This window comes from Jaculus jaculus, chromosome 19 (assembly GCF_020740685.1).
Source record: "Jaculus jaculus isolate mJacJac1 chromosome 19, mJacJac1.mat.Y.cur, whole genome shotgun sequence".
In the NCBI taxonomy this organism is placed as follows: Eukaryota; Metazoa; Chordata; class Mammalia; order Rodentia; family Dipodidae; genus Jaculus; species Jaculus jaculus.
The window spans coordinates 39,870,221-39,897,669 of NC_059120.1; the positions used below are offsets into that span (position 1 = coordinate 39,870,221).

The 27,449-nt window shown below is 44.2% G+C and overlaps 1 protein-coding gene across 2 annotated transcripts in view; it reads left to right on the forward strand.

Annotated features, from left to right (window-relative positions):
- The first annotated feature begins 7,562 nt into the window (after window positions 1-7,562).
- Slc16a1 (solute carrier family 16 member 1) overlaps window positions 7,563-27,449 on the forward strand; it is a 35,571-nt gene continuing 15,684 nt past the window's right edge. The window contains exons 1-2 of one of the 2 annotated variants that reach the window (XM_004658979.2): window positions 7,563-7,635; window positions 25,385-25,645. In XM_004658979.2, the coding sequence (XP_004659036.1) occupies window positions 25,429-25,645 (217 nt within the window). In that variant the 5' untranslated portion in view covers window positions 7,563-7,635; window positions 25,385-25,428. Of the gene's footprint in view, window positions 7,636-10,027; window positions 10,168-25,384; window positions 25,646-27,449 lie in introns of those variants that run through there. The other variant, XM_045138303.1, reaches the window with a different exon arrangement.

Here is a 27,449-nt window from a genome sequence, read left to right on the forward strand (position 1 = left end):
TTAATTTTCAAAATTTTATTTATTTGAGAGACAGAGAGAGGAGAGAAAGCCAGACAGAGAATGGGCACTCAGGGCTTCCAGCCACTGCAAATGAACTCCAGATGCATATGCCCCCTTGTACATCTGGTTTATATGGGTTGAACCTGGGTCCTTTGGCTTTGTAAGCAAACAACTTAACCGCTAAACCATCTCTCCACCCCAAATATATATTTGAATTTTTTATTTTGTTTTTATTTGAGAGAGAAGGGGGGGCAGATAGAGAGAGAATGGGTGTGCCAGGGCCTTCAGCCACTGCAAACTCCAGAAGCATGTGTCACCCTGTGCATCTGGTTTACATGGGTTCTGGAGGATTGAACCTGGGTCCTTTAGATTTGCAGGCTAGTGCCTTAACTGCTAAGCCATCCCTTCAGCCCCCAAATATATTTTTTATGAATATTTTATTTATTTGAGAGTAATAGAGAGAATGGGCATGCCAGGGCCTCTAGCTACTGCAAACTCCAGGCACATGTACCACCTTGTGCATATGGCTTTATGTGGGTACTGGGGAATTGAATCTGGGTCCTTAGGCTTTGCAGGCAAGTACCTTAACTGCTGAGTCAACTCTCCAGCCCACAAGTATTTTTAAATGTGGGAAAGGGAGCCAAGCACAGTAACATACATCTATATTCCCAGCCAGTGCTCAGTGGAGACAGGGACATCAAAAGTGCAAGGTCATCCTTACCTACAAAGTGAGTTGGAGGTCAGCCTGGGCTATATGAGACCCTGTTTCAAAACATTTGTGGGGGAAGAAAAGAACAAGAATATTATATACAATATGATTCCTTGAAACACACATACACATATATACACATATATATTTTTTTTGGAGGGGGAGTTTCAAGGTAGGGGTTCCCTCTAGCCCAGGCTGACCTGGAATTCACTATGTAGTCTCAGGATGGCCTCGAATTCACAGCAATCCTACCTCTGCCTCCCAACAGCTGGGATTAAAGGCATGTATCACCATTCCCAGTAAAAAACATATTTATATATGTGCACATAAACACAGAAAAAAAAAAAAACTCTCAAAAACCTAAAGGAAAACAAATTCTTGGCCAGACACACACTCCCAGTGGCTAGAAATAACTGTTTACTAATTTGTCATGTTGAAGACATTTTTTACTGCAAGCTATTTGTTTTCATCAAACCACTCTGACCCAATTATCTCCTGCTAGCAGGGAGCCAGAGAAGTAACTGATAAGGAAGCTAAGCCGGTGCAGGCTAGAAATAAAAAGGTCAAAATGCAGCAGAGAGTTAAGGAGAACTGAGGGAGGTTGCGGAGTGCACCTTATCACACTGAGTTATCCTTTAAAAACTGGCAAATTCTTCACAGAACCAGGCCTGGGCCTTGGGAACCGGTAGGACAATAGCTGACATGCAACAGGAAATCAGGTGAAGGTGCTCTGAATGAGGGTTCTTGCTTAGCCAGCATTTTCACACATGGTTCAGCTCTACCACTGAGCTTTTAATCTTTTCCTTTTATGCACATCATAAAGCAGATTATAATATTAATTCATAAATGCTGTAGAAAACTTTTTAAGAATTAATCGCTTTTGCAAATACTATCTCATTTGATTATTTGGTCTGATATTTCCAAATTCCATTTTCTTTTTCAAGGTAGGGTCTTGCTCTAGCTCAGGCTGACCTGAAATTCACTATGTAGTCTCAGGGTGGCCTCAAACTCAAGGAGATCCTCCTACCTTGGTCTCTTGAGTGCTGGGATTAAAGGCATGCGCCACCATGCCTGGGTGCAAATTCCATTTTCTATATTCTATACTAATTATATATTATGTGATGGGATGTGTTGTGTTCTTGCTTAATAAAAGCAATTTAAAAAGAATCTTTTGAGCCAGGCGTGGTGGCACCTGCCTTTAATCCCAGCACTCAGGAGGCAGAGGTAGGAGGATCACTGTGAGTTTGAGGCCAGCCTGTAATTCCAGGTCAGCCTGGGCTAGAGTAAGATACTACCTCAAAAAACCAAAAACCAAAAAACAAAGAAAAAAAAGAAAGTAAGGCCAGATGCATAAAGTGGTGCATGCATCTGGAGTTGACAGTGGCTGGAGGCCCTGATGCACTCAATGTCTCCCTTCTCTTTCTGTTTGCAAATAATTTTTTTTTAATAAAAGAATCCCATCTTGAATTGATAATGGTTTCAACTTTCCAGTGAAAACACACTGGTATTTTATTTTTCGTCTTTCCAGATAAAGTGTATTCTTAGAAATTTTGCATTTCTCATGCTGCCTGTCCTTAATTAAATAAGCTTTCACTCCTATAACTTTTTTTTCATGGTAGGGTTTCACTCTTGGCCAGGCTGGCCCAAAACTAACTATGTAGTCTCAGGGTATCCTTAAAGTTGAACTCACAGTGATTCACCTACCTTTGCCTCCCAAGTGCTGGGATTAAAGACGTGTACTGGCTGTTTTATTTTATTTTTATATTTATTTGAGAGAGAATGAATGGGCATACCAGGGCCTCCAGCCACTATAAATGAACTTCAGATGCATGTGCCACCTTGTGCACTTGTGCATCTGGCTTTATGTGGGCACTGGGAAATCAAACCTGGGTCATTTGGCTTTGCAAGCAAGTGCCTTAACTGCTGAGCCACCTCTCCAGCCCTGATGTAATGATTTTGTCAGACTAATGACAAAATACTTCGAGGTAGGGTCTTGCTCTAGCCCAGGCTGTCCTGGAATTCACTATGTAGTCTCAGGGTGGCCTTGAACTCACAGTGATTCTCCTATCTCTGCCTCCTGAGTGCTGGGATTCAAGGTGTGTGCCACACTGATCGTCTGCAAAATACTTTTAAAGACTGCACTCTGTACAGTGAGGACTTGTTACTTGGGAGTCTATTTTAGAGTCTTAAGGCCCTAGCTTTCTTTTTTTACTCTCTCTCTTTTCCTACTTTTTTGGGATAACGTCTTGCTATGTAGCCCAGACCAGAACTCAAAATCTAGCACAGGCTCACCTTGAACTCACGGCAATGTTCGTGCCTCAGCATACACGGGTATGCATCACAATGCTCAGCTATTTATATAAATGTGGAGAATATGCCACATAATCATATTATGTCTTAAATTTCCTTACGATTCTGTTTAGTTTATTTCTGCAAAGTCTCATGGGTTAAAACAAGAACTTTAGCCTGGACCATCTCATTTCCTCCAGGTTACACACCCTATTACTATGCTTCTGCTAAGAATCTTGTTTTGTGTGGTGATGGTGGTTGTGCTGTTTGCAGTGCTGGGATCAAGTGCAGTGCCTTGTGGATGCTAGGCAAGCGCCCTACCACCCATCTACAGGTTCAGCTCATTGGGGTTCCTCTGATCTTTCTGCCTTAAGCACTTCATAAAGACAAATTACAATACTCATAAAACTCACAGAGCACTTTCCAAGAATAACCAACCACATACTATCTTATTTTATTATCTCAATAGTCCAGGCTTGTTGGCATTACCTAGTTTACCTTGGGAAGAATCTGAAGCCAAGAAGAATTAATTGCCCAGACAGTAATTATGAGATCAAGCTCTCAGGTTACAAAGCCCATGCTCTTTTCACATCATACATATATGCACATATATAAAATTAAATTTTTTAAAATGTATTTATTTGAGAGAGAATGGGCATGCTAGGGCCTCCAGCCACTGCAAACGAAGTCCAGATGCTGTGTGCCCCCTTGTGAATCTGGCTTATGTGGGTCCTTTGGCTTTGCAGACAAGTACCTTAACTGCTAAGCCATTTCTCCAGCCCCTCTTTTTTGCTTTATTTTATTTATTTGAGAGAGAAATAGGCAGGGGGAGATTTATTTATTTATTTTGAGACAGGGTCTTGCTGTAGCCCAGGCTGACCTGGAATTCACTATGCAGTCTCAGTCTGCCTAAACTCCAAACAATCCTTCTACCTCAGCCTCCTGAGTGATGGGATCAAGCGTGTGCATCACCACATCCAGCCAGAGTATGATCTTGTAAATACATTGTTATGATCCTTCTCGGGGGCCTGTTTTTGTTTTTTTTGAGGTAGGGTCTCACTGTAGCCCAGGCTGACCTGGAATTCACTAGGGAGTCTCAGGGTGGCCTTGAACTCACAGTGATCCTCCTACTTCTGCCTCCCGAGTGCTGGGATGCGTGCGCCACCATGCCCGGCATTTTTTTTTTTGTTTATTTTTATTTATTTATTTATTTATTTGAGAGCAACAGAGAAAGAGGCAGAGAGAGAGAGAGAGAGAGAATGGGTGCACCAGGGCCTCCAGCCACTGCAAACGAACTCCAGATGCGTGCAGCCCCTTGTGCATCTGGCTACCGTGGGTCCTGGGGAATCCAGCCTCGAACTGAGGTCCTTAGGCTTCACAGGCAAGCGTTTAACCACTAACCCATCTCTCCAGCCCTTGGGTGCCTTTTCAAGTGAGGGTTAAAGTTTCGTTAGTAAGTTTTATGAAAACTGACTTTTTGGGGGTGGGTTTCAAGGTAGGGTGTCCCTCTAGCCCAGGCTGACCTGGAAGTTACTATGTAGTCTCAGGGTGGCCTCAAACTCATGGTGATCCTCCTACCTATGCTTCCCAAGTGCTGGAATTAAAGGCATGTGCCACCAGACCACACCTTTTTTTTTTTTTTTTTGAGGTAGGATCTCACTCTAGCCCAGGCTGACCTGGAATTCACTATGTAGTCTCAGGGTGTCCTTGAACTCATGGCAGTTCTCCTACCTCTGCCTCCCAAGTGTTGGGACTAAAGGTGTACACCGCCATGCCCGGTTTAAAAAAATATATATATATATATATATATTATATATATATATATATATATATATATATTTATTTATTTATTTATTTGCGAGACAGAGAACAAGGCAGAGGAAGAGAGAAAGAATGGGCACACCAGGGCCTCCAGCCACTGCAAACAAACTCCAGATGCATGCGCCACCTTGTGCATCTAGCTTATGTGGGTCCTTTGGCTTTGCAGGCAAGCGCCTTAACCACTATGCCATCTCTCCAGTCCTTTTTCTTTTTTTTTGGTAGTGCTGGTATGGATCAAGCCCAGAGCCTCATGAATGCTAATTAAGCATTCTACTACTAAGCTATTCCCGTAGGCCCCCAAATCAGATTTTTCACGATTAAAAAAAAAAAAAGAAAATGTAGCTCAGTAGTGGAGTATTTAACTAACAGGTTCTGGTTGGATATTAATTTTGTTGTCATAATGACCATATAAGGTAACTATTATTGCAGATACTTGGAGAGGTAAAATGATTTGCCTAAGGGCACAGAACAAGTTGCCAAGTTGCAACTCAGGAGACCTGGTTCCCAGGTTCATAGCTCCAATCTACAGTATACTTCCTATTACATTCCACAGTACTATCCTTAAAAATTCACACTTGAAACTGGGTGTGGTAGTGCACACCTGTAATTCCAGCACTCCAAAGGTGGAGAGAGAAGGACCAGAAGTTCAAAATCATCTTGGGTTACAAGGGGAGTTTGAGGTCAGCCTGGTATATATGAGGCTTGTCTCAAAACAAAAACAGGAAAAAAAAATACAGGCAAAACACAAGTCTCTTCAACTTTTCAAATCATTTTTCTGAGACCAATGTGTCCCCTGCTTTATTTTTTTTGCAATACTTAAGCTCAACCTAAGGGCCTCGTTTATACAAGGCAAGCATTCTTCCACGGAACCACTTACTCTAATAAGCCTAAAGTACCGCTGTTTTAAGCCCAGGCCTTCCCCTTCTCTGCATGTAGCAAATGTAAAAAGCGGTTCTTCGCCATGGACTTCTATTAACATGTTGAACTGTTACTGAAAACATTGTGTATCATCGAGGCAGAATGAGTAGAAAAAGCACGTATGAGACCTCTCGGGGCAGATACACCAATTCCTACTACTTTTCTGTCTCGGGTTCTTTTACAAACACAAAACGTGAAAGGCCGACCTCAGAGAGTTGTGAAAATTAAGTGCAAGCCGGGAGACGCTGGAAGAGGTTTTTCAGGTGGGAGGCAAGGTCGTGGTATGTAACAAAGTGTCAAGAAATGTAGGTTCAGCCGGGCGTGGTGGTGCACGCCTTTAATCCCAGCAGCCGTGAGTTCGAGGCCACCTTGAGACTCCATAGTGAGCTCCAGGTCAGCTTACCTCGGGAAAAAAAAAGAGAGCGAGCGAGAAAGAAATGTAGGTTATTTGTGCATGATTCAACTTCTGTGGCAGTTTCTCTTATTTTTTTAATTTCTCAAGGGTCCTGAGCACTAGGGATTCTCATTTAATTTGATCACTTTAACAGATACTTTTGTATCAGGGCTTAAGTCAAGAACCTGCAATGTGGCCCACACCTTTAAATCCCACCACTTGGGAGGGAGGCTGAAGGAAGAGTATCGCAGCGAGTTCGAGGCCATTCTGGGTTAGAAGTGAGACCCTGCCTCAGAAAAAAAAGCAAAAGAAGACGAAACAAAAACTACAATGGCGGTGAGTCTTATTTCATAGCTTGACTTTCAGTTATTTAACCTCTTCAAGCCTCAAGTTCCTTGCTTTAAAACGTTCCTTGCAGAGGGTTGCGAGAATTATACAAGGTGACTCAGGTGAAGCGCTGAGCATGTCTTCGGCCCCCACAGCGCTGACTTCAACTTGGCCAGCTCCCAAAGCACGTCGGAGTCCCCGGCGGCAAGGCCCGGGCGCGTGCTCGGGTCTCCACGTGCCCACGGGCCGCTCTCCCGCCCCTTTCCCGCGCTCCCCGCCGCCGGCTCTTTAAACCCAACAAACGCCCCGGGGCCCCGGGCTCTGCGGGGAAAACCTCCCGGAACCCCGCCAACCGCTCCTCGGTGGGCGCCACGACCGCCGTCAGCCCGGGCGAGGACGCAGGCCCCGAGGGCTGCTGGGGCCCCTTCCCCGTCCCGGGCCCCGACGAGCGCCGGCCCGGGCTGGAGTCCTCGGGCGTCTGCCCGGGTTCGAGCCGCACCGCGTCCATTCAAACGCAGCCCAGTCCGTCCTCTTCCCGCCGCGGCGCACCTCGGGCTCGGGCCCCGGGGGGGACGGGGCGGGGAGAGCGGCTCTTCCTTCTCCTCCGGCACCAGCAGAGCTAGGGGACGACGGAGCCTGGGGACGGGCGCCGCCGCGCCGACCCCTCAGCCGCGCGGTGTTGCTGAGGGGACGCGATCCGCCGCAGCGCCGGCCGCGGGTCACGTGCCGGGGCGGGGCGGGGCGGGGCGGGGAGGGGGCGCCGGCGCGCGCGCGCACGAGAGAGCGAGCGGGGGCGGGAGGGAGGGAGGGGGCGGGCGCGCGCGCGCGCGCGGCCCGAGGCGTGTGCCGGCGCGAGTTGCCGCTCGCCGCGAGTATGTATGGCCAGGGAGGGGGCGGCGGCCGGGAAGGCCGGCTCCGCCCCCCTGTGCGCATGCTCCGGCCCCCGCGGGTTATAAGGCAGCCGCGCCTGCCCCGCCAGACAAAGTGTCGAGCTGCGACGTGACGGGCCTGTCGCGTGGGTGCCTGGACGAGCGAGCGCGGCGGCGGGCCGAGAGGACGCGAGCCGGAACCCCTCGTTGGCGGGAGGGGAAGAGGGCTCCGAGGACCCGCAGCCCGCGCCGCCGCGTCACGCCCGCCGCACACGCTCGGCTCCCGCGAGCCGCGCGCACGGATAACGGTTAGTGTGGGGCTCTGCGCGGCCGGCATCCGCCGTGCTGCTCTTCCCCTCTCCCGCCCCGTGATGCCCGGTGGAAACGGGAGGGAGCCCCCCGCTAGCCGGCCGGCCGGCCGGGACTCTGGTTTCCCCCGGCAGAGGGCATCTGGGGCGCGTGGCTGCGGCGCGCGTGAAGGGGACCTTGAAGGCGCTGGGACGCGAGCGCCCGGGTCCGGGCTGCCCGGTGCTGACCTTGGCGAAGCCGCATCCTCGCTCGTCCACGCCGGGCAGCTCTCAAGAGATGCTTTGATCCTGCTTAACTTGAGGGACGACCCGGCGCCGGCTCACGTGGTGCCCGGCACTTTCTCAGCGCCGGGAAGGGACTCGGGGCGGGAGTTACCGCGGACTCGTGGCACGGCCCGCCCCAGCCTCCTCCCGGCCTGGCCGGTCCTCGTCCCACCTGGTGACTGGCGTGCGTGGCGTGGCCGCGGGGCTGGGGCCCCTCGGGCGCGTTGGGATGTGGGGCTCTTCGTCGTCAACCTGTGGCTGCCGAGCGTCCGTTGCAGCGCCCTCTCTCTCTCGGGGACTTGGGGCGGCCCTGTTGAGAGCAGGCAGGCGGATAGCGTTACATCTGGTCACTTAGATAGATGCACGCCTTTTTTGTGTGTGTGTGCGTAGTACAATCGTTTTTTCAGCATGCATCTTTAACATTTCAGGTGTTTTTTTTTGTTTTCTTGTGACATATTTGGCGCAACCAACAGTTTGGGAGAACTAGTTTGTGATCAGCCTAAACCAGGAAACACACGTGTTACTGATTCAGTCTTTTCCTGGATTTCCTAGTGGCTGAGTATAAACTGGGCGTCTACTGATAATAGTTAAATAGTGACAAGTCACTTACGTTGTTTTTGATTTTTTTTTTTTTCCCCCCGAAGGTAGGCTCTTGCTCTAGCCCAGGCTGACCTGGAATTCATTATGTAGTCTCAGGGTGGCTTCGAACTCACAGCAGTCAAAGTATTTTTAACCACTGACTAGTTTTGAAATTTTTTCAAACATTATTTTGGTTTAGGCTGGGGGTGTAACTCAAACAGAACACTGGCCTAATGTGGGAGGCCCATGACTTGATCGTCCTGCATTGAAAAAAAAATTACTCCAGTATTGAAAGAAAATGTGTGGGATTAGTGACTACTGGAACTTTGTGATAGGTGAAGTGTGAATTGTGAGTTTGGGAGAGGGTATGTAGGAACTAAGTACATGCAGTTTTTTTTTTTAAATCCCATCTACCAGTCCAAAAAGTGAAGCAGATCTTTACTGTCTTGACTTTTGGTTAGTTACTAAATAGTACTCCTACATCTAAGTCTTTGGAGATAGGGGTGTGAGGCAGGGTCTCACTATATGGCCCAGGCTGGCTTCAACCTCTGGCATAAGTCCAAGGCAGAGTCAGGAGAGACCTGAGCTGAATAATAAGACCTTGTCTTAAAAAATAAAACAATATCCAAAGTCTTGCATCCCTCGGCACCATTTTGCCTTCACATTGCCATAGAAATGACCAAGAATTTAAGCTCTTAAGACAAATTGTGAGATTTTTTATTATAGGAACCAAGACTGAATATACTAAAATAATTCATAATGGGTTAAAATCCATGATATTTCTGTCAGATTACAGTGACCCTTGTTAAATATGCAAGTTAATAGTCTAAGGAACATTTTGTGAGTCTTAAAGATTTAAGAGGGTTTGGTGGTGCATGCCTTTAATCCCAACACTTGGAAGGAAGAGGTAGGGGGATCACTGTAAATTGGAGGCCAGCCTGGAACTACAGAATGACTTCCAGGTCAGCCTAGGGTAGAGTGAGACCCTACCTGGGGTGAGGTGGGAGAAGATGTTGTGGGGCAAGTTTTTAATCCCAGCATGATCGTGGTGAGTTTGAGACCACATAGTGAATTTCTGGTCCAGCTGTGCATCTGGCTTATGTGGGTGCTGGGGAATCAAACCTGTGTCCTTAGGCTTTGCAGGCAAGCTCCTTAACCACTAAGCCATCTCTCCAGCCCTGGAAAGAATTTTAAAGACCATGTAGTTTAGTTTTCTTATTTTATAGATAGTAAAACTGAGGCTGAAGAGGTTAAATGACTTAAATTCTGTGTCTGAAAACTTGTTAATGGTTGGATAGGAACTGTCTTTTGGATTACATCTTGTCAGATTAACATTCCATAGTTTTCTGTACAATTGTAAATAGAGATACAAATAATCTCACTGAAAATTGAATTTTAGATTCGTAACTTCCCATCTTATATTCTTTCCCATTAATGCTTCAGTTCATTGCTTATTATGCATTCTATGCAAGATTCAGATCCCTGTAAAATACCTGCTTGACTGTTTTGTTACAGATGAGGACTAGGATGATGGAACTTGAACATGAGGAGAACAGTTGTGAATTTTATATTCTGCAATTTGTTACTGGCAACCATGAGAGACTTAGGATTCAGCAGTGAGCAGATCCTAGCATTTCCTCCCGGAATTTATAGTCTAGTTGGAAAACAGTTGAATATATCATTACCACAGTAAGTACTCTTAGCAAACAATTACTGAGTGTAAGGGGAATATAGGTTCCCTTGGAAACAAATACTATATTGTGTAAGATGAAAAGACACTCAACTTAGTGGAGAAGCAGTCTGGGGATGCTTCTGAGGAAATGCTATTTAATCTGAAATTTGACGAATGAATAGGAGCTAGTTAAGCAAGGGAAGGATCCAGTGAGGCAGCATTTGACTCTCTTGAAGACTATAGTCAGAGTATCAGGTGCAGTGCAAAAACTGAAAAAATTTCAGCAAAAACTAAAGCATAGAAGGGCCAGAGAGAACAGAGGAAGTAGAAAATAGAAAAGTATCACCTTGCGGGAGGGCCTTAAGTCATTTTAAGACATCACTATACCAGGGCTACTCTTATAAGCTAGGAGGCAAAACTCAAAGACATTTCTATCTTGTCTGTTTTTCTGTTTTCTAAACAGTATAGTATGGAAAATTTTCAAAACACAAGCAGTTGAGCCACTAAAGTTTCATCTCTATCCTTACCTACCCAGCCCCCACTAGATTATTGTAAATCCTACTTATGTGTAATTATATCATGTAAATATTTTGGTATGTATCTCTGAAACATAGGAATGAGTCTGTGTTTTTTTTTTCTTTTCCCTTTTGACATTGTCCTAGGCTAGACTAGAACAGTATACACAGCACAGAATGACCTTGAAGTATTGATCCTCTTGCTTCTATCTCCTAAGTGCTTACAGGCATTAAAGGCATGTGCCACTATGCCTGGCTGGAATTTATTTTTCAAAAACATATTTTTAGTTAGTCGTGGTGGTGCACGCCTTTAATCCCTTCACTCGGGAGGCAAAGGTAGGAGGATTGCCGTGAGTTCAATGCCACCCTGAGACTCCATAGTGAATTCCAGGTCAGCCTGGGCTACAGTGAGACCCTACTTGAAACACCAAAAAAAAAAAAAAAAAAAAAATTTATATATTTTATTTATTTGTGAGCAGAGAGCATGTGGGTACATCAGAGTCTCTTGCCTCTGCAAATAAACTCCACATGCATGTTCTTACTTTGTGCATCTGGTTTTATGTGGGTGCTGGGGAATCAAACCTCTGGCCAAACCTCTGGCATATCCTCAGCTCTTGGAATGTTTTAAAATCATGCTCTTAAGTTGATGGATATCTTTAGGTGGTTTTTGCTCTTCTTGAATAGCTTATCTGTTCCCACAGCTTTTGGGTAATACCTAGTAGAAACACTACCAAATTAATTTTGAACCAGATTCCTTCCAATTTCAAATTCCTAGATACAGGGATTCAGTTACCTGTTCTGCTGGACATTTCAAGCTTAATGTATATTTAAAACTCACTTTTCGTCTGCTCTCAACTTCACTTTATTCCGTAAATCTCTTGTCTTGTGACTGCCATTTTTTCCAGGTAACCAGTCTTAAATCTCAAGTCATCTCTTTTGGTTGTGTGATTTTTGTTTTAAGGCTGACCGCTAACTTCTCACCTTCCCAACTGCTGGGCTTGAAGTGATCTTGCTTGTCTGGCATTTCTACCTCCTCCTCTCCTTAATTTGTATCGTTACTTAGTTCAGACTGTTGCTGTGATTAATACACTGGTCTTTTACCCTTTTTTATTGGGTGTGTGTGTATGCTTGTTCATTGTGTATGTGGATGCACATGTATGCACATACATGTGGAAGCCAGAGATTGAAATCAGGTATGTTCCTTGATCATTCTCTACTTTATTTACTGAGGCAGGGTCTCACTTGCACCCAGAGCTCACCAATTTCAGCTAGTCTACTTAGCCACCTTACCTTGGGGATCCTCTGTCCATCTCTCAAGCACTCAGATTACAGACGAGCCACCACACCTACCTGACATTGAGGTGGATGCTGGGAATTTGAACTCTGGTCCTCATACTTGTACAATTGGTATTTATCCAATAGGCTGTATCCCCTACCTTATTTTATTTTTAAAATTTTTTTCCAGGTAGGGTCTTGCTCTAGCCCAGGCTGAGATGGAATTCACTATGTTGTCTCAGGCTGGCTTCAAACTCCTCTTACCTTTGCCTCCTGAGTGCAGGGATTAAAGGCATGAACCACGCTCATGCCCAGCAGCTTTTTCTTTTCTTAGAAGTGTGTGTGTGTGTGTGTGTGTGTGAGAGAGAGAGAGAGAGAGAGAGAGAGAGAGAGAGAGAGAGAGAAAGGGGGTGGGGAAGGGAGGGAGGGGAAGGGAAGGGAAGGGAGGGAGAGAGAGAATTTTAATCAACTTTGAACTTGTGATCCTCCTGAAGCAGCAGACCACCATAACTGGTTTATACAGTGCTGGGGATCAAACTAGAGCCTTGTGCACGTTAGGCAAACACTGTACTTACTTAGCTAAATCCCTAGGACTTACCTTCTGTTACGACCACCTTTCTTCCTTCTCCATTAAGTTCTGTTTCAGGTACCAGTTTCAGGTCATCTCCCTAATCAAAAACCTCTCATGGCTTTCTGGTGTCTACAGAGTTATTTGTTTGGATAGAATTAGGTCTAAGTTTATTTCCCTAAGTTACCTTTTTAAATTTTATATGTTAATTTTCCTTTAATTTGCCCTAAAATGATCATAGACATTTTATAATGGATCTGTGTGGCAAAAAGACTAGTCTGGGTGACTTGTTTAAGCCTTTGTATCACACAGAGAAGGATTAAAAGCAAAGAACGAGCCAGTTGTAGTGGCACAGACCTTTAATCCCAGCACGGGAGGTAGAGGTAGGAGGATCACCATGAGTTTGAGGCTACCCTGGGACTACATAATGAATTCCAGGTCAGCCCGAGCTAGAGTGTGACCCTACCTTGAAAAACAAAAAGAAAAAAAAAGCAAAGAAGGGTGACTGGAGAGATGGCTTCACAGTTTCGGTGCTTGCCTATGAAGCCCAAGGACTCCGGTTCAATTCCCCAGTACCCACATAAGCCAGATGCACAAGGTAGCACATGCATCTGGAGTTTATTTGTGGTGGCCAGAACCGTGGTGCAGCTGGATGTGGGGTGGGAGTGGGGCCGCACGCCTTTAATCTCAGCACTCTGGAGGCAGAGAAGTAGGTGAATTGCTATGAGTTTGAGGCCACCTTGAGACTCCACAGTGAATTGCAGGTCAGCCTTGGCTAGGTACAGTGAGCCCCTGCCATAAAAGAACAGAGGCTCTCTGATCACTTAGGAACTTCCAGCTATGGATGAGTTTTTCCCTCCGCTGGGCCTGGGCTGAGGCTCAACTGGGAAGGGCCCCCTTTATCCCTTACTGTCTGTATGGGTTCTTTATCCTCTCTAGCTCCCCACATGGCAGGAACTCCTTGAACCTTCTTTTCTCCTTTCTTTCCACGATTCTTCCCCCAGATCCCTATCTGGTCACATGAACTCTGAGCTACATGTGGCCCACATGGGCTTTTGGGCTCCACGTGATGTACTACTATTCTCCCCACTTTGTTTCCCCTTACCTCTCAGCCTTCCCCTCTCGCACTCCTTTGTAAAATCTGAATAAAGGGCTGGAGATATGGCTTAGCAGTTAAGGTGCTTGCCTGCAAAGCCAAAAGGCCTTGGTTTGATTCCCTTGTACTCATGTAAGCCAGATGCACAAGGTGGTGCGGCATCTGGAGTTCGCTTGCAGTGGCTGGAAGCCCTGGTGTGTCTGTTCTCTCCTTCCCTCCCCTCTCCCTCTTTTCCTCTCTCAAATAAATAAATAAAAATATTAAAAAGAAAGGACAGAGGAAGGAGCTCTGCTGATTGTCTGCACTACCCTGTTGCCAATCGCAACCTATCATTAGCCTTTGTAGAAGACAGGATTTCTTTATGTTCTGCTTCAAACTGTAATCTGCAGAAGTGATCCCTGGCTGTGAAGATACTCTTTCTCAGTCTTCAAGGTTGTGCATTGGTTACCCTTTGCTGTGTGACCAAATACTAGACAAGAAGCAAGGGAGGAAGGATTGATTTCAGCTTACTGTTTGAGGGTATGGCTCAATGTGGTAGAGGAGACATGGCAGCCAGAATGCTTCCTGGCTGTTGTAGGAGTATGAGGTTGCTTGTTCACATCTAGTCAGATTAGGAGGTAGAGATGGGACAGGAAGCAGGGATAGGCTAACCTCAAGGCCTGGTTCCCAGTAACCCACTTTTCTCTAGTGAGGCACCACCTCCTAAAGGTTCCACAGCCTCTTGAAACATTGTCACCAGGTGTTGACCAAATGTTCAAACATTCACACATTTCCCTCCCTGGCCTCCATAGGCTCAGGTCATTTCATAATGCAAAATGTGTTCAGTCCAACCTCAAAAGTCCAAAGTCTCTTCTGAGACTCAAAACAAACTCTGTGAGCTCCTGTAAAATAAATTTTAAAAACAAGCAAGTTAAATATAGTGGCACAGAGTAAACCAATCCCTTTTTAAAAGGGAGGAACCAGGGTTGGAGGGGTGGCTCAGTGGTTAAAGGTACTTCCTTATAAAGTCTCCTACTGACTACAGTACCTATGTAAAACCAGATGTATAAAGTGACACATGACTCTGACATTCTCTGCTTGCAAATTAATAAAAAAAATTTTTTGAGAGGATTGTTGGGAGGGGAAGGGGGCAGGAGAATAGCAAGCAAGACCAAAACCCAGCCGGGTGTGTACCAGTGCTGGTGCTGTCTCTGGCATTTGGGACTCACGATGGCATCCTCTGGTCTCCAGTGAGTTGGTAGCCTTGTCCTTCCATTCCTACTCCATGTGCTTGCTCTTGGACTGCCTCCACTTTATGCCTCTTTCCTCCATTGCCTGGCCTCTGTATCTTTCTGGAACACTCTCTGTGACCTGATAACTTGTCATTTTTACGTGCCTGTGAAACCACCATGTGGACTGCACTGAGTTCTGCCTCCTCTAGAGGTAGCCTGCCACTTCCCTAGTCAGCTATTTTTCTTTGCTTTCTTTCCATACAGGGTCTCACCTGGAGCTCACTCAGTAGCTCCAGCTGGAACTCACAGAGACCCTCATACTTCACATTAAAAGCTTGCTTCACCACCCCTGCCAGCTACTCTCCTCTCCCCCCAGCCCAGCTGACCCGGAATGCACTCTGTAGTCTCAGGGTGGCCTTGAACTCACAGTGATCCGCCCTCCAGAGTGCTGGCATTAAAGGCGTGTTCCACCAAACCCAACTAGCTACTCTCCTTTCTAAAGAATGTTTTTCAGATGGGTGGAGTCTTGCCCTCAGGCTACCTTTACTGTTGTTCCAGGGTAAGTGTATGATTTCCCTTTAATGAGGTTTTAACAATTGTAGCTGCTTTATCCTAACTAAGCCATGTTCAAGCTCCTTTCCTAACCAGTCTGTATATTTTCCGTTATTAACTTTGTGCTTGGAATTTTCACTAAACTTCTCCAAATGAAGTGATCAGTAGCCATATATATATTCCAGCCTGTATGTTACTCTGTCTTGAAATTTCTTCCACCAAACAACTCAGTCCATTATATTTTAGTTTATCCTCACTCAGATTTTCAGGACACAGGAGCCAAGCCTGTAGGCACAGGCCTGTAATCCCAGTTACTCTGGAGGCTGAGGCAAGACTATCTAGAAGTTCAGAGTCTGACTGGTGTGCAGAGGACTCAGGCAGAATATAGCAAGGTCCTTTGCCAGAATGTAACACTAATGGCCTCCAGCTCAGTTCCTAACAGTCCTTGTTCCCTCTGAAATCTCGGGAGCCCGCCTTTTATACCCTGCGTTCTATCCCCCCACCCACCCCCAAGACTATTGTTGCATCAGGCTTGCATTGCTGGCATAAATTACCTGACCAACAGCAGCTTTTGGAAACGGGTTTATTTTGGTTTACAGACTCGAGGGGAAGCTCCACGTTGGCAGGGGAAAATGATAGCATGAGGAGAGGGTGGACATTACCCCCTGGCCAACCTAAGGTGGACAATAGCAACAGGAGAGTGTGCCAGACACTGGCTATAACACCCATAAGCCCATCCCCAACAATACACTTCCTCCAGGAGGCGTTTATTCCCAAATCTCCATCAGCTGGGAACCTAGCATTCAGAACACCTAAGTTTATGGGGGACAGCTGAATCAAACCACCACAACTATATAGTTCAGGTTGGCCTCAAACTCACTAGGAAGATCTTAAACTCCAGATCCTTTACCTCCCAATTGCCAGGATTACAGACATATTAATTACTATGCCTGACTGACTTCTGGTCTTTGGCACTGTCTGAATTGTCTGGTAGGTTCTGTTTGCAGCACTAGAGGGCTTTCTAGCCTCAGTTTCAAACTCCTCTTCAGCTTTCCTCCTACAAAAAAGGGCTAGGAGTCACATTGACAGGTTTTTCAGAACAACGAATCCCACTTTCTCAGTACCATTTCCTTTCCCTGCCTCCCTCTCTCCTTCCCTTCCTCCCTCTCTCTCTTTCTTTCTTTCTTTTTTCCTCCAAGGTAGGGTCTTGCTCTAGCTCAGGCTGTCCTGGAATTCAGTATATAATCTCAGGCTGGTCTTGAACTCAGTGATCTCTTACATCTGCCTCTTGAGTGCTGGGAATAAAGGCATGTGCCACCATACCCAGCTCAGTACCATTTTCTAAATTAGTTTGTTTTTGCATTCTTTTAAGCAAATACCTAACAAACACCCTAAGGGAGGAAGGATTTATTTTGGCTCATGGTTTGAGGGGGACAGTCCATGGAGGGAAGAGATGGTATGCTGTCAAGGCCATTTACCTTATACTTATATTTGAAAAAGATAGGATAGGGAATGGGACCATTCTATAATCTTAAACCTGATCCCTCAGCAATCCACTTCCCCACAGCTAAGTCCCACAACCTCTCAAAATAGTGCCACCAGCTGGTGACTAAGTGTTCAAACACAAGATTATCAGGAACTTCTAAATTCAAACCATAACAGGATGGAAGCCATGCACTACTGAATGAATAGAAACGTAAAGACACTGTTTGCTTTTGAACTGTTTTGGAGAATAAGGCCTTTTTAACCTGTTTATTAAGTTTTGAGAACCAACCAATATAATGTTTTTATGTTTTCAGTTCTATTAGAGGTAATTTATAAAAAATGTTCATTTGCAAGCAGAGAGAAGAGAGACATAGAGAATGGGAGTGCTAGGCCTCTAGCTGCTGCAAACAAACTCCTGATACATGCACCATTTTGTATATCTGGCTTTATGTGTGAATCTGGGTTGTTAGGTTTGCAGGCAAGTACCCCAACTGCTGATCCATGTCTCCAGCTCCTATTAGAGGTAATTTTCATTTAATGTCTACAGATTGATCTCCAGGATCTGTAGAATTTTGTGAGATCTATAAACTGTTTGGGGAAAAATGTATCATCTTTTCTCCTTGCAATATAGGCAGCAAACCATGGTTGTGTTAACAATACCTGTGACTTAATTACCAATGTAAGGCATATACTTAGAATCATATGGTTGTAGATAACTTAAAATTATTTAAGCTCATCACTACAAATCATCTACTGTGGCTATTGTACCCACTACTAGATATTGTAGTTTACCTAATTACAAATAGTTCTACCTTTGGATTTTATATTTATTTTGGTATGTGTGTGCACACGCGCATGTCTGCCACAGTGCATGTAAGGAGATCAGAGAACAACTTTTGGGTTGGTCCTCACCTGTCTACTTCATTTGAGGCAGTGTTTCCTACTTGTAGATTTTCACACTGCTGCACTTTGTCACTCTTGTCATGAGCTTCCAGGAAGTTCTCCTGTCTGCCTCCCATTTCTGCCACCCAGTGGGCTGGGATTGCTTCCAGCTTTTTACATGTGATCTGAGGATTGAACTCAATTTCTCCAGTTTGAGTGGTGAGCGTTTTATCCACTGAGTATCTCCCCAGCCCTGGATTTTTTTAATGCTTTTTAATTTTAATTTTTTGGTTTTCTTTTTTCTTTTCTTTTCTTTTTTGAAATGGGGTCTTGTTCTAGTGAGAATTTACTTTGTAGTCTCAGGCTGGTCTTGAACTTATAGCAGTCCTCCTAGCTTGGCCTCCTGAGTGCTGAGATTAAAGCAACCATGCCTAGGTATTTATGCATTTTAAGGCATTGTTTGTTTGCTCTTTGGGTAGATTTTACTTTGTAGCCTAGGCTGCTCTTGAACTCATTATGTTGTCCAAGCTAGCCTCACATATATGGTGATCCTTCTGCCTCAGCCTTCTCAGAGCTAGGATTATAGGCATTCACGACTGCCACAGTCAGCTTCATGTTGCTGGGATGAACTTCTAGACCAGAAAGTTATAGGGGGAGATAATTTATTTGAAGACTACAGATCCAGAGGAACTCCCATAATGGCGGGAGAAGCTGGCCCCCTCTCACAGATCCACACACAGAGAACAACCACTGAGAAGCAAGCACATTCCAGGAACCGCAGGCAGAACTCAAACTGCTCTACATACCTTAGACTGGAAATCAAATTCACCTCCAAACACCCTAGGATCCCCCCACATTGACACCTCCTCTAGCAGGGCAGCTGGAGATCTAATTACAAGCTTTAATAAACTCCTGAATCTATTGGGGGTCTCCATTCAAACTACCATAGCTACCATTCCTAGGTTAAAACATAACTCAGGGCTGGAGAGATGGCTTAGCGGTTAAGCGCATGCCTGTGAAGCCTAAGGACCCGGGTTCGAGGCTCGATTCCCCAGGACCCACGTTAGCCAGATGCACAAGGGTCACACATGTCTGGAATTCATTTGCAGTTGCTGGACGTCCTGGCATGCCCATTTTTTCTCTCTCTCTCTGTCGCTCTCCAAAAAAAAAAAAAAAAAAAAAAAAAAACCTCAGATAAATGTACAGGTTTTCCAAATAACTAACGGAATCTACCACCTAGGAAAATGAGGATCCCTGCTTTCTAACTCCTTTGCTTCTAAAGTTCTCAAGTGAGAATGGAATTAACCAGAATCTATCCTGCAACATAGCAGACAGCATGATGTCACAGGATCACATAACCATGACTGTTCTGCATATACTAAGGTAGATTGATTTTCACAAATAGAGGCGGAATAATGTTTGAATACCATAAATTAAATGGGATTATCTTCATCAGATTGGGTTGTTTGTTTTTTCTTTTTGGTTTTTCAAGGTTGGGGGTCTCACTCTATGTAGCCCAGTGTAACTTGGAATTCACTCTGTAGTCTCAGGCTGGCCTGAAACTCACAGCAATCCTCATACCTCTTCACATGCTGGGATTAAAGATGTATGATAATTTGTGGGGACATGCATGCTGAAGTGTGTGTGGAGGTCAAAGGAAAACCCTGGGGTGTGAAGTCTTTGTGACTACATAGTGAATTCCAGGTCAGCCTATACTACAGTAAAACCCTACCTTGAAAAGCAAAAAAAAAAAAAAAAAAAAAAGATTACTGCTGGGCATGGTGGCCATGACTTAAATGACTTAATCCCAGAGGCAGGAGGATGACCAAGAGCTTGAGACCAGCTTGGGACGACAGAGTGAGTTCCAGGGCATCCTGGTCTAGAATGAGATCCTACCTTAAAAACCAGAGAAGGAAATTTTAGAAGACTCCCTACATTTATGTTTAATTATGACTGGTATGGTAAAGAATGGCTCTCTTCTGTTATGACTTTGAATTATCCATAGCAGTTATTTTCTAATCTCTCTATACATCCTTGGTCTTCTTCAGTACTAAAGAGAACCAAACTAACTTCATTTCATTTTTTTTTCCTCCTTTGAGGTAGGTTCTTACTCTAGCTCAGCATGTACCACCATGCCTGGCATTATTTCATGGTTTTTGCTTAAGCTAAACTAAGTGTGCTATTGCATTCTACTTTTTCTTTTTGAACATTTTATATTTATTTATGAGGGGAGAAAAGAAAAAGGGCACACCAAGGCCTCTAGTCACTGCAAATGAATGCCAGAGGCATGTGCTACCACCATGTGCATTTGGTTTATGTGGGTTCTGGGGAATCAAACCTGGGTCCTTAGGCTTTGCAGGCAAGCTCCTTAACCACTAAGCCATCTCTCCAGCCCTATTTTATTTTATTTTGTGGGTTTTTTTTTTAAGGTAGTATCTCACTAGAATTCACTATGTAGTCTCAGGATGGTCTCAAATTTACAGAGATCCTCCTACCTCTGCCTCCCAAGTACTGGGATTAAAGGTAATCACCACCCAGCGGTATGTACCTTTTTTAAAATGAGGTAGTTTCGGCTGACCTTGAACTCATGATCCTCCTCCCTTGGCCTTCCAAGTGTGGAGATTAATGTGTAAGCCACCTTCCCTGGCTGATTATCATTTTTCAAGTGTCTCCCTTATGGCCAGTATGGCCTCTAAAATCAGAATCTTGCAGCTTCTGCCTTCGAAGTGCTGAAATTGCAGGCATGCCCTACCATACTTGGCTCATGTTCCCCAACAAGGCAAATTGACAAGCTTTTTGCATCACCCATTACTTCTAGGCAATACTAGCTAAGCTGATATGAAGGCTACTGCATATTGTAAGGATTAAAATCTTAAGCGTTAATTCTAAGCTTTTAGCCTCTGGATTTAGCATACAAAGAATACATGGTTCCCTTTTCTCAACAGGGCTCTGCATACTGGGCAAGGGGACCAACTCCTGACATCTACTTTTTAAAAAAAATTTCCTTCACCTCACACATTAGTCCATTATTTTAAATATATATTTTAATATGTATTAAAACTATATTTTAATACATATTAAAAATATATATATATTTGAGAGAGAACAAAAAGAAAGAGGATGGACACACCAGGGTTTCTAGCCATTACAAACAAACTCCAGACACATGTGCAACCATGTGCATCTAGCTTACCTGAGTTCTGGGGGATTGAATGTTAGGTTTTACAGGCAAGCACCTTAACTGATAAGTCATTTCTCCAGCCCTGAAATCTTCTTTATTTATTTGTAAGGGCGGGGCTGGGGGAGGAACAGAATGGGCGTGCCAGGGTTTCCAGTCACTGCAAAGGATGCATGCACCACTTTGTGCATCTGCTACTGGGGAATCAGACCTGGGTTGTTAGGCTTTCCAGGCAAACACCTGTCGAGCCATCTCTGCAGCCCTGAAATCTACTTTCTGGGGTTTTGCCCCATAATTTATTATTTATTCAGTAGTGTTACAACACTGCAGGCATAGAATTGCTCATCATTTATTTTTGGTTTTTCAAGGTAGGGTCTCACTCTGGCCCAGGCTGACCTGGAATTCACTATGTAGTCTCAGGGTGCCCTCCAACTCACAGCAATCCTCCTACCTCTGCCTCCCAAGTGCTGGGATTAAAGGCGTGCACCACCACACGTGTTTTTTTGTTATTAGTTTGTTTTTCACTGTAGGGTCTTGCTTTAGCCGTAGCCCATGCTGACCTGAAATTCAGTATGTAGTCTTAGGGAGGCCTTGAATTCTTGGGTCCTCCTAGGTCTTCCTCCGAAGAGCTGGGATTAAAGGCATGTACCACCATACCCAAGCATGAAATTTTTTTTTGTTTTGTTTTGTTTTTTGTTTTTTGTTTTTTTGAGGTAATTTCTCACTGTAGCCCAGACTGAGAATTCACTAAGTAGTCTGTGCTACACCACATCCGGCTGAAATATACTTTTTGAATGAGCCCTTCTTGTTTCTAGAATATATTTGCCAGTTTGAAAGGAAATACTATGCTTAATGAGATTACTAACTTTTGAAAAATGTAGTTACCACTGTGTCAGCAGCAATGACTGTTTATAAGGTGGGTGTAGAATTGTGCTGAAGCTGTTTCTGCCTTTTTGTTTTTCAGAATTATTTTGGATAGTCATTTCTTATATTTCATATTCACTTATGAGTCTTTTAAAGCTTATTTGAAGTTGAAAATCTGAATCTGCTACTGTAGAATAATGTATTATTAACTTGATGAGGTAAGTCTTTATGACTAAATATCAGACCTGCTTTAATTGGTACAAATCCTAGCTGGCAGCTAAGCTCTGAGCTCAGCCACGTCTAGCACGTATTGCTGTCCAGTCAGAGCTTGATGTGTTAAACAGTGTTGCTGTCTGCGTGGGCCTTACTCTGTAAATATTCTGAGGTGAACTCATCTTTTTTAGTAGTTTTGTTTTTTTAAGTAGTTTTTTGAAAAGTGTTCCCATGTTCTCTACTTTCATACTTAAAGGAAGGCTCGTGAAATTAATGCCCAGAGCAGTTCTGTTTACCATAGATTTCAGAGTCCATTAGCAGGACTAAGATATTGTTGCAGTCCAGTTCGCATTGCTGGTAGAAATCACCCAACCAAGAGCAGCTTCTGGGAAAAAGAGATTTATTTTGGCTTACAGGCTCGAGGGGAAGCTCCACGATGGCAGGGGAAAACGATGGCATGAGCAGAGGGTGGACATCACCACCTGGCCAACATAAGGTGGAACACAGCAACAGGAGGGTGTGCCAAACATTGGCATGGGGAAACTGGCTATAAAGCCCATAAGCCCGCCCCCAACAATACACCCCTTCCAGGAGGCATTAATTCCCAAATCTCCATCAGCTGGGAACCTAGCATTCAGAACACCTAAGTTTATGGGGGACACCTGAATCAAACCACCACAGATATTAAGTAACTTTTTTGTTTTGTTTTTCAAGGTAGGGTCTTGCTGACCAGGAATTAGTCTCAGACTAGCCTCAAACTCTGGGCGATCCTCCTACATCAGACTCCCGAGTGCTGAGATTTAAAGGTGTGTGCCAGGACCTTAAGTAGCTTTTTTTTTTTTTTTTTTTTTTCCTTCCGAGGTAGGGTCTCACTCTAGCCCAGGCTGACCTGGAGTGCACTATGTAGTCTCAGGGTGGCCTCAAACTCATGGTGATCTTCTTACCTCTGCCACCTGAGTGCTGGGATTTAAGGTGTGTGCCACCATGCTCGGCCTTTAAGTAGCTTTTTAATTGCATTCATTCTACTAGATTCCCGCCCTCCACCCCCCCCCCCCATGGTCTCACTCTAGCCCAGGCTGACCTGGAATTCACTATGTGTCTCAGGGTGGCCTTGAGGTAGGTCCTCCTACCTCTCAAGTGGGATTAAAGGTGTATGCCACCACGCCTGGCCAGAAAACAAATCTTTAACTGTTGTTAAATATTTCAGACAGTTCTTCAGGGCCTTAGATTGAGAACCTTAACTAAAACTCATCTTTTCTAAGAGTGGATGCCTGCAGTCTTAATTTTTTTTCCAACTTACCTTACCCAAAGATCTCTTTCCCCATTATACAACATACATATAGTCCACTCATCCTTTGTCCCAGTGTGATAAAAATCTCAGGCTTCAATGGAAAAAAAAAATTCAGAATGCATAGACCTATAGAAAGTTGTGGCTGGAGAGATGAGTTAACAGTTAAGACATTTGCCTGCAAAGACTAAGAACCCAGGTTTGATTCCCCAGTATCCACATAAGCCAGATGCACAAGGTGGTACATGCGTCTGGAGTTTATTTGTAGTGACTAAAGGCCCTGACACATCCATTCTCTCTATATATATCTGCCCCTCTTTCTCTCTGTCTCTCTCAAACCAAATAAATAATATAAAAGCAGAAAGTGGATTCTTTGGGACGAGAAAGGGATGGGGACAATAATGGAGGGTAATGGGGGACAAATATAAGCAAAATATGATATAAATGTGTGGCAATGTCATGATTAATTTGTTTTGGGGGAGAAGGGTCTCACTGTAGCTCAGGCTGGCTTGGAACTTACTGTGTAGCCTAAGCTGGCCTACATCTCACAGAGATTCTTGGACCCCAGACTCCCAAGTGCTAGAATTAAAGCTGTAAGTCACCAGACCCAGCTTGAAATTCACTATTTTGTGTGCTAACTAAAAAATATTAATAAGCTTCTTATGGATCCTAGCACTTGAGAAGTAGGGCAGTCCCGCTTAGTAGCACAGGCTGGCCTCACACTTGTGATCTTGCTTCGACCTCATTAGTGCTCAAATTTGAGCATAGCCTCAGGTTTATCACCTCAGTTAGCATTTCTTTGTGGTGAGAATATTCACAATCCTTTCATAGCTGTTCTGAAATGTATATTATATATGACTAGTTAGTGGTTAGTTTCATGCCATTGATCTTATTCTAGTACCTGAAGTTCCTGAGTGTCTAGTTTGTTCATTTGACAGTATTTTTTTTACTCATAGTTATTTTTTTTATATGTTCTGAAATTTTAAAATGTGAGCTTTTGGTTAGTAGGTCTTTGTGAAAACTCTGTTAGCAATATCAAGCAGCCTGGGCTAGAGCAAGATCCTGCCTCAACCCCCCCCCCCCCCCAGACAACAAAATAAACCAAAAAACAGGACTGGAGAGATGGCTTAGTGGTTAAGTGCTTGCCTGTGAAGCCTAAGGTTCCCTGTTTGAGGCTCGATTTCCCAAGACCCGCGTAAGCCAGATGCACAAGTGCATGCGTCTGGAATTCATTCACAGTGGCTAGAGGCCCTGATTGCCCATTTTCTCTCTGCCTCTTTCTCTCTGTGTCTGTTGCTCTCAAATAAATAAAGCAATAATCTTAATTCTAACTATTCATTGCTAGCAGAGAAAAAATAAGCCATGTGTGGGGTAGTGCACACAGGGTGATGGGTAGAGGATTATACATTTGAGGTCAGCCTGGTCTGCATGCAAAACCTTGTCTCATCAATCAATCAATAAAACAAAGCCACATTCCAGTTTTTTCTTTCAAGGTAGTGTTTCACTCTATTTCAGGCATGACCTGGAACTCACTTTGTAGTCCCAGGCTGGCCTTGAACTCAAAGCAATTCACCTACCTGTGCCTCCCAAGCACTAGGATTATAGGTGTGCACCACCATACCTGGCATATTCTATTATCTTAAAAAATATGCCAGGCATGGTTTGTAATTCCATCACTGAGTGACATGAGGCAAAGATTATTGGAGTCACACTATCTCACAAGGAAACCATCCTGGCTTGGGATGTACCTCAGTTGGTAGAGTGATTGCCTTGCGTGCATGATTACTAGGTTCTGTCCTCAGTACCACATAAACCAGGATGGTGGTGCACACTTGTACAGTCTTAGCACTTGGGAGGAAGAGGCTAGGATCAAAAGTTGAAGTTTATCATCTGCTACATAGCAAGCTTGAGGCCAGCCTGAGGTACACAAGACCTTGTCTCAGAAAAGCCCAACAAACAAAGGTGCTTCTATTTTCCTTGTCACTCAGGAAATTATAAAGATTTAGGTTTCTTGTTAGTAGTATGTATGAAGGCCAGAAACCTATATTACTATACCAAAAGGATTTATATGTTTTGTTGTTGACATCCTATTTTATTTCTTCTTCAGGTACTTGGATTTGAGCTGCATATTGGAATTAATCTACACTTAAAATGCCACCTGCAATTGGAGGACCAGTTGGATACACCCCCCCAGATGGAGGCTGGGGGTGGGCCGTGGTGGTCGGAGCTTTCATTTCCATTGGCTTCTCCTATGCCTTTCCCAAGTCCATCACTGTGTTCTTTAAAGAAATTGAGGGTATATTCAATGCTACCACTAGTGAAGTGTCATGGATATCTTCCATTATGTTGGCTGTCATGTATGCTGGAGGTGAGTACACACTGCAGTCTGCTTTTTTAGTTGATACTAAGCAACCAGTCTCAGTATTTGGTCAAGAAAAGTCTGAATATCTTTTTGTTTCGTTTGCTGAGGTAGGGTCTAACTCTCGCTCAGGCTGACCTGGAATTCACTATGGGTGGCCTCAAACTGCCAGCGATCCTCCTACCTCTGCTTCTGGAGTGCTGGGATTAAAGACGTGTGCCACCATGCCCAGTGAGATTCTTTTTTTTTTTTTTTTTCTCCCAGTGAGATTCTTGAAATGTCACTTTTTAAAGTTTTGTGTTTAAGGGCCTGTTTCTCATTATTAGCAGTAGTGACAACTCTTATTCTTTATTCCACTGTGGTTTTCTGGAAAAGAAACAAAAAGGTGTGAGGGGCTCTAATTGCCCTATAAGTTTAAAACTTCTCATAAAAATGATGTGTTTTTTCTTTTTTTTTTAATTTTAAATTTATTTTTATTTATTTATTTGAGAGTGACAGACAGAGAGAATGAGGCAGATAGAGAGAGAGAATGGGCACACCAGGGCCTCCAGCCACTGTAAACGAACTCCAGGTGCGTGCGCCCCCTTGTGCATCTGGCTAACGTGGGTCCTGGGGAACCGAGCCTTGAACCAGGGTCCTTAGGCTTCACGGGCAAGTGCTTAACCACTAAACCATCTCTCAGCCCATGATGTGTTTTTTTTTCTTGCTCTGTGCTGTGAAATGTAAACATGAGTACAGATCTTTAATTAGTCAGGCTATCTGTTATTTAAGAACTGAAAGAAATTTTTCCCTTGGTCCTTTTTCTATAAGTTCTTAAAGCATTTCAGCTACACTTAGAACTTTAAAATGAAACTTTAAATAAATTGTAAAATAGGTTTATCATGTCTTCCTCTTCTGTTTTCTTTGACATGTGAAGGATATGTAGAAAGTAAATTGCTTACTTAGCATCACTTTAAATACTGGTTTTTGTTTTCACCTTGAGACCTTAAACCATAATTAAATCAGTCAAAGTTAAATCTGGGCTGGTGAGATGACTTAGGTGTTAAAGGCACTTCCTTGCAAAGCCTGATGGCCAGGGTTCAATTCCCCAGTACCTACATAAATCCAGATGCATAAACTGGCACATGCATCTGGAGTTCATTTGCAGTGTCAAGAGGCCCTGGCACTCCCATTCTCTCTCTCTCCCCTCCTCCCTCACTCCTTACAAATAAATAAAAAATTTTAAAGTGAAGCCTACAATAATACTTAAAATATGCAGTTGCTTAGAATTCATTTTTTAAAATATTTTAATTTATTTGAGAGAGAGAGATAGTAGTTTGGACACACCAGGACCTCCTGCTGCGGCAAATTACAGCCACATGTGCCTCTTTGTGCATCTGGCTTTATGTGAGTACAGGCCTTCAGGCTTTCCAATCAAGTCTTTAACCCTTGAGCCATCTCCCCAGCCCTGTTTAGCAAGAATTCTAAAACCAGGTATTTTGTTTTGAGGTAGGGTCTGTAGCCCAGGATGACCTAGAATTTACTATGTAGTCTCAAGGTGGCCTCGTACTCAGAGCAGTCCTCCTACCTCTGCCTCCTGAGTGCTGCGATTAAAGGAGTGCACCACCATGCCTGCTTTGTCTTTTCTTTTTTGAGGTAGGGTCTCATTCTAGCCCAGACTGACCTTGATCTCCTTCCTGAGCTTCCTGAGTGCTGGGATTAAATAAAGGCTTGAGCTAACACACCAAGCTATATGTTGTCTTCTTAAGTTTTCATTTCTGTTCATCTTGGTTCTGCTAGCAATTTAGTACCTCAGATTATACTCACATGTAGT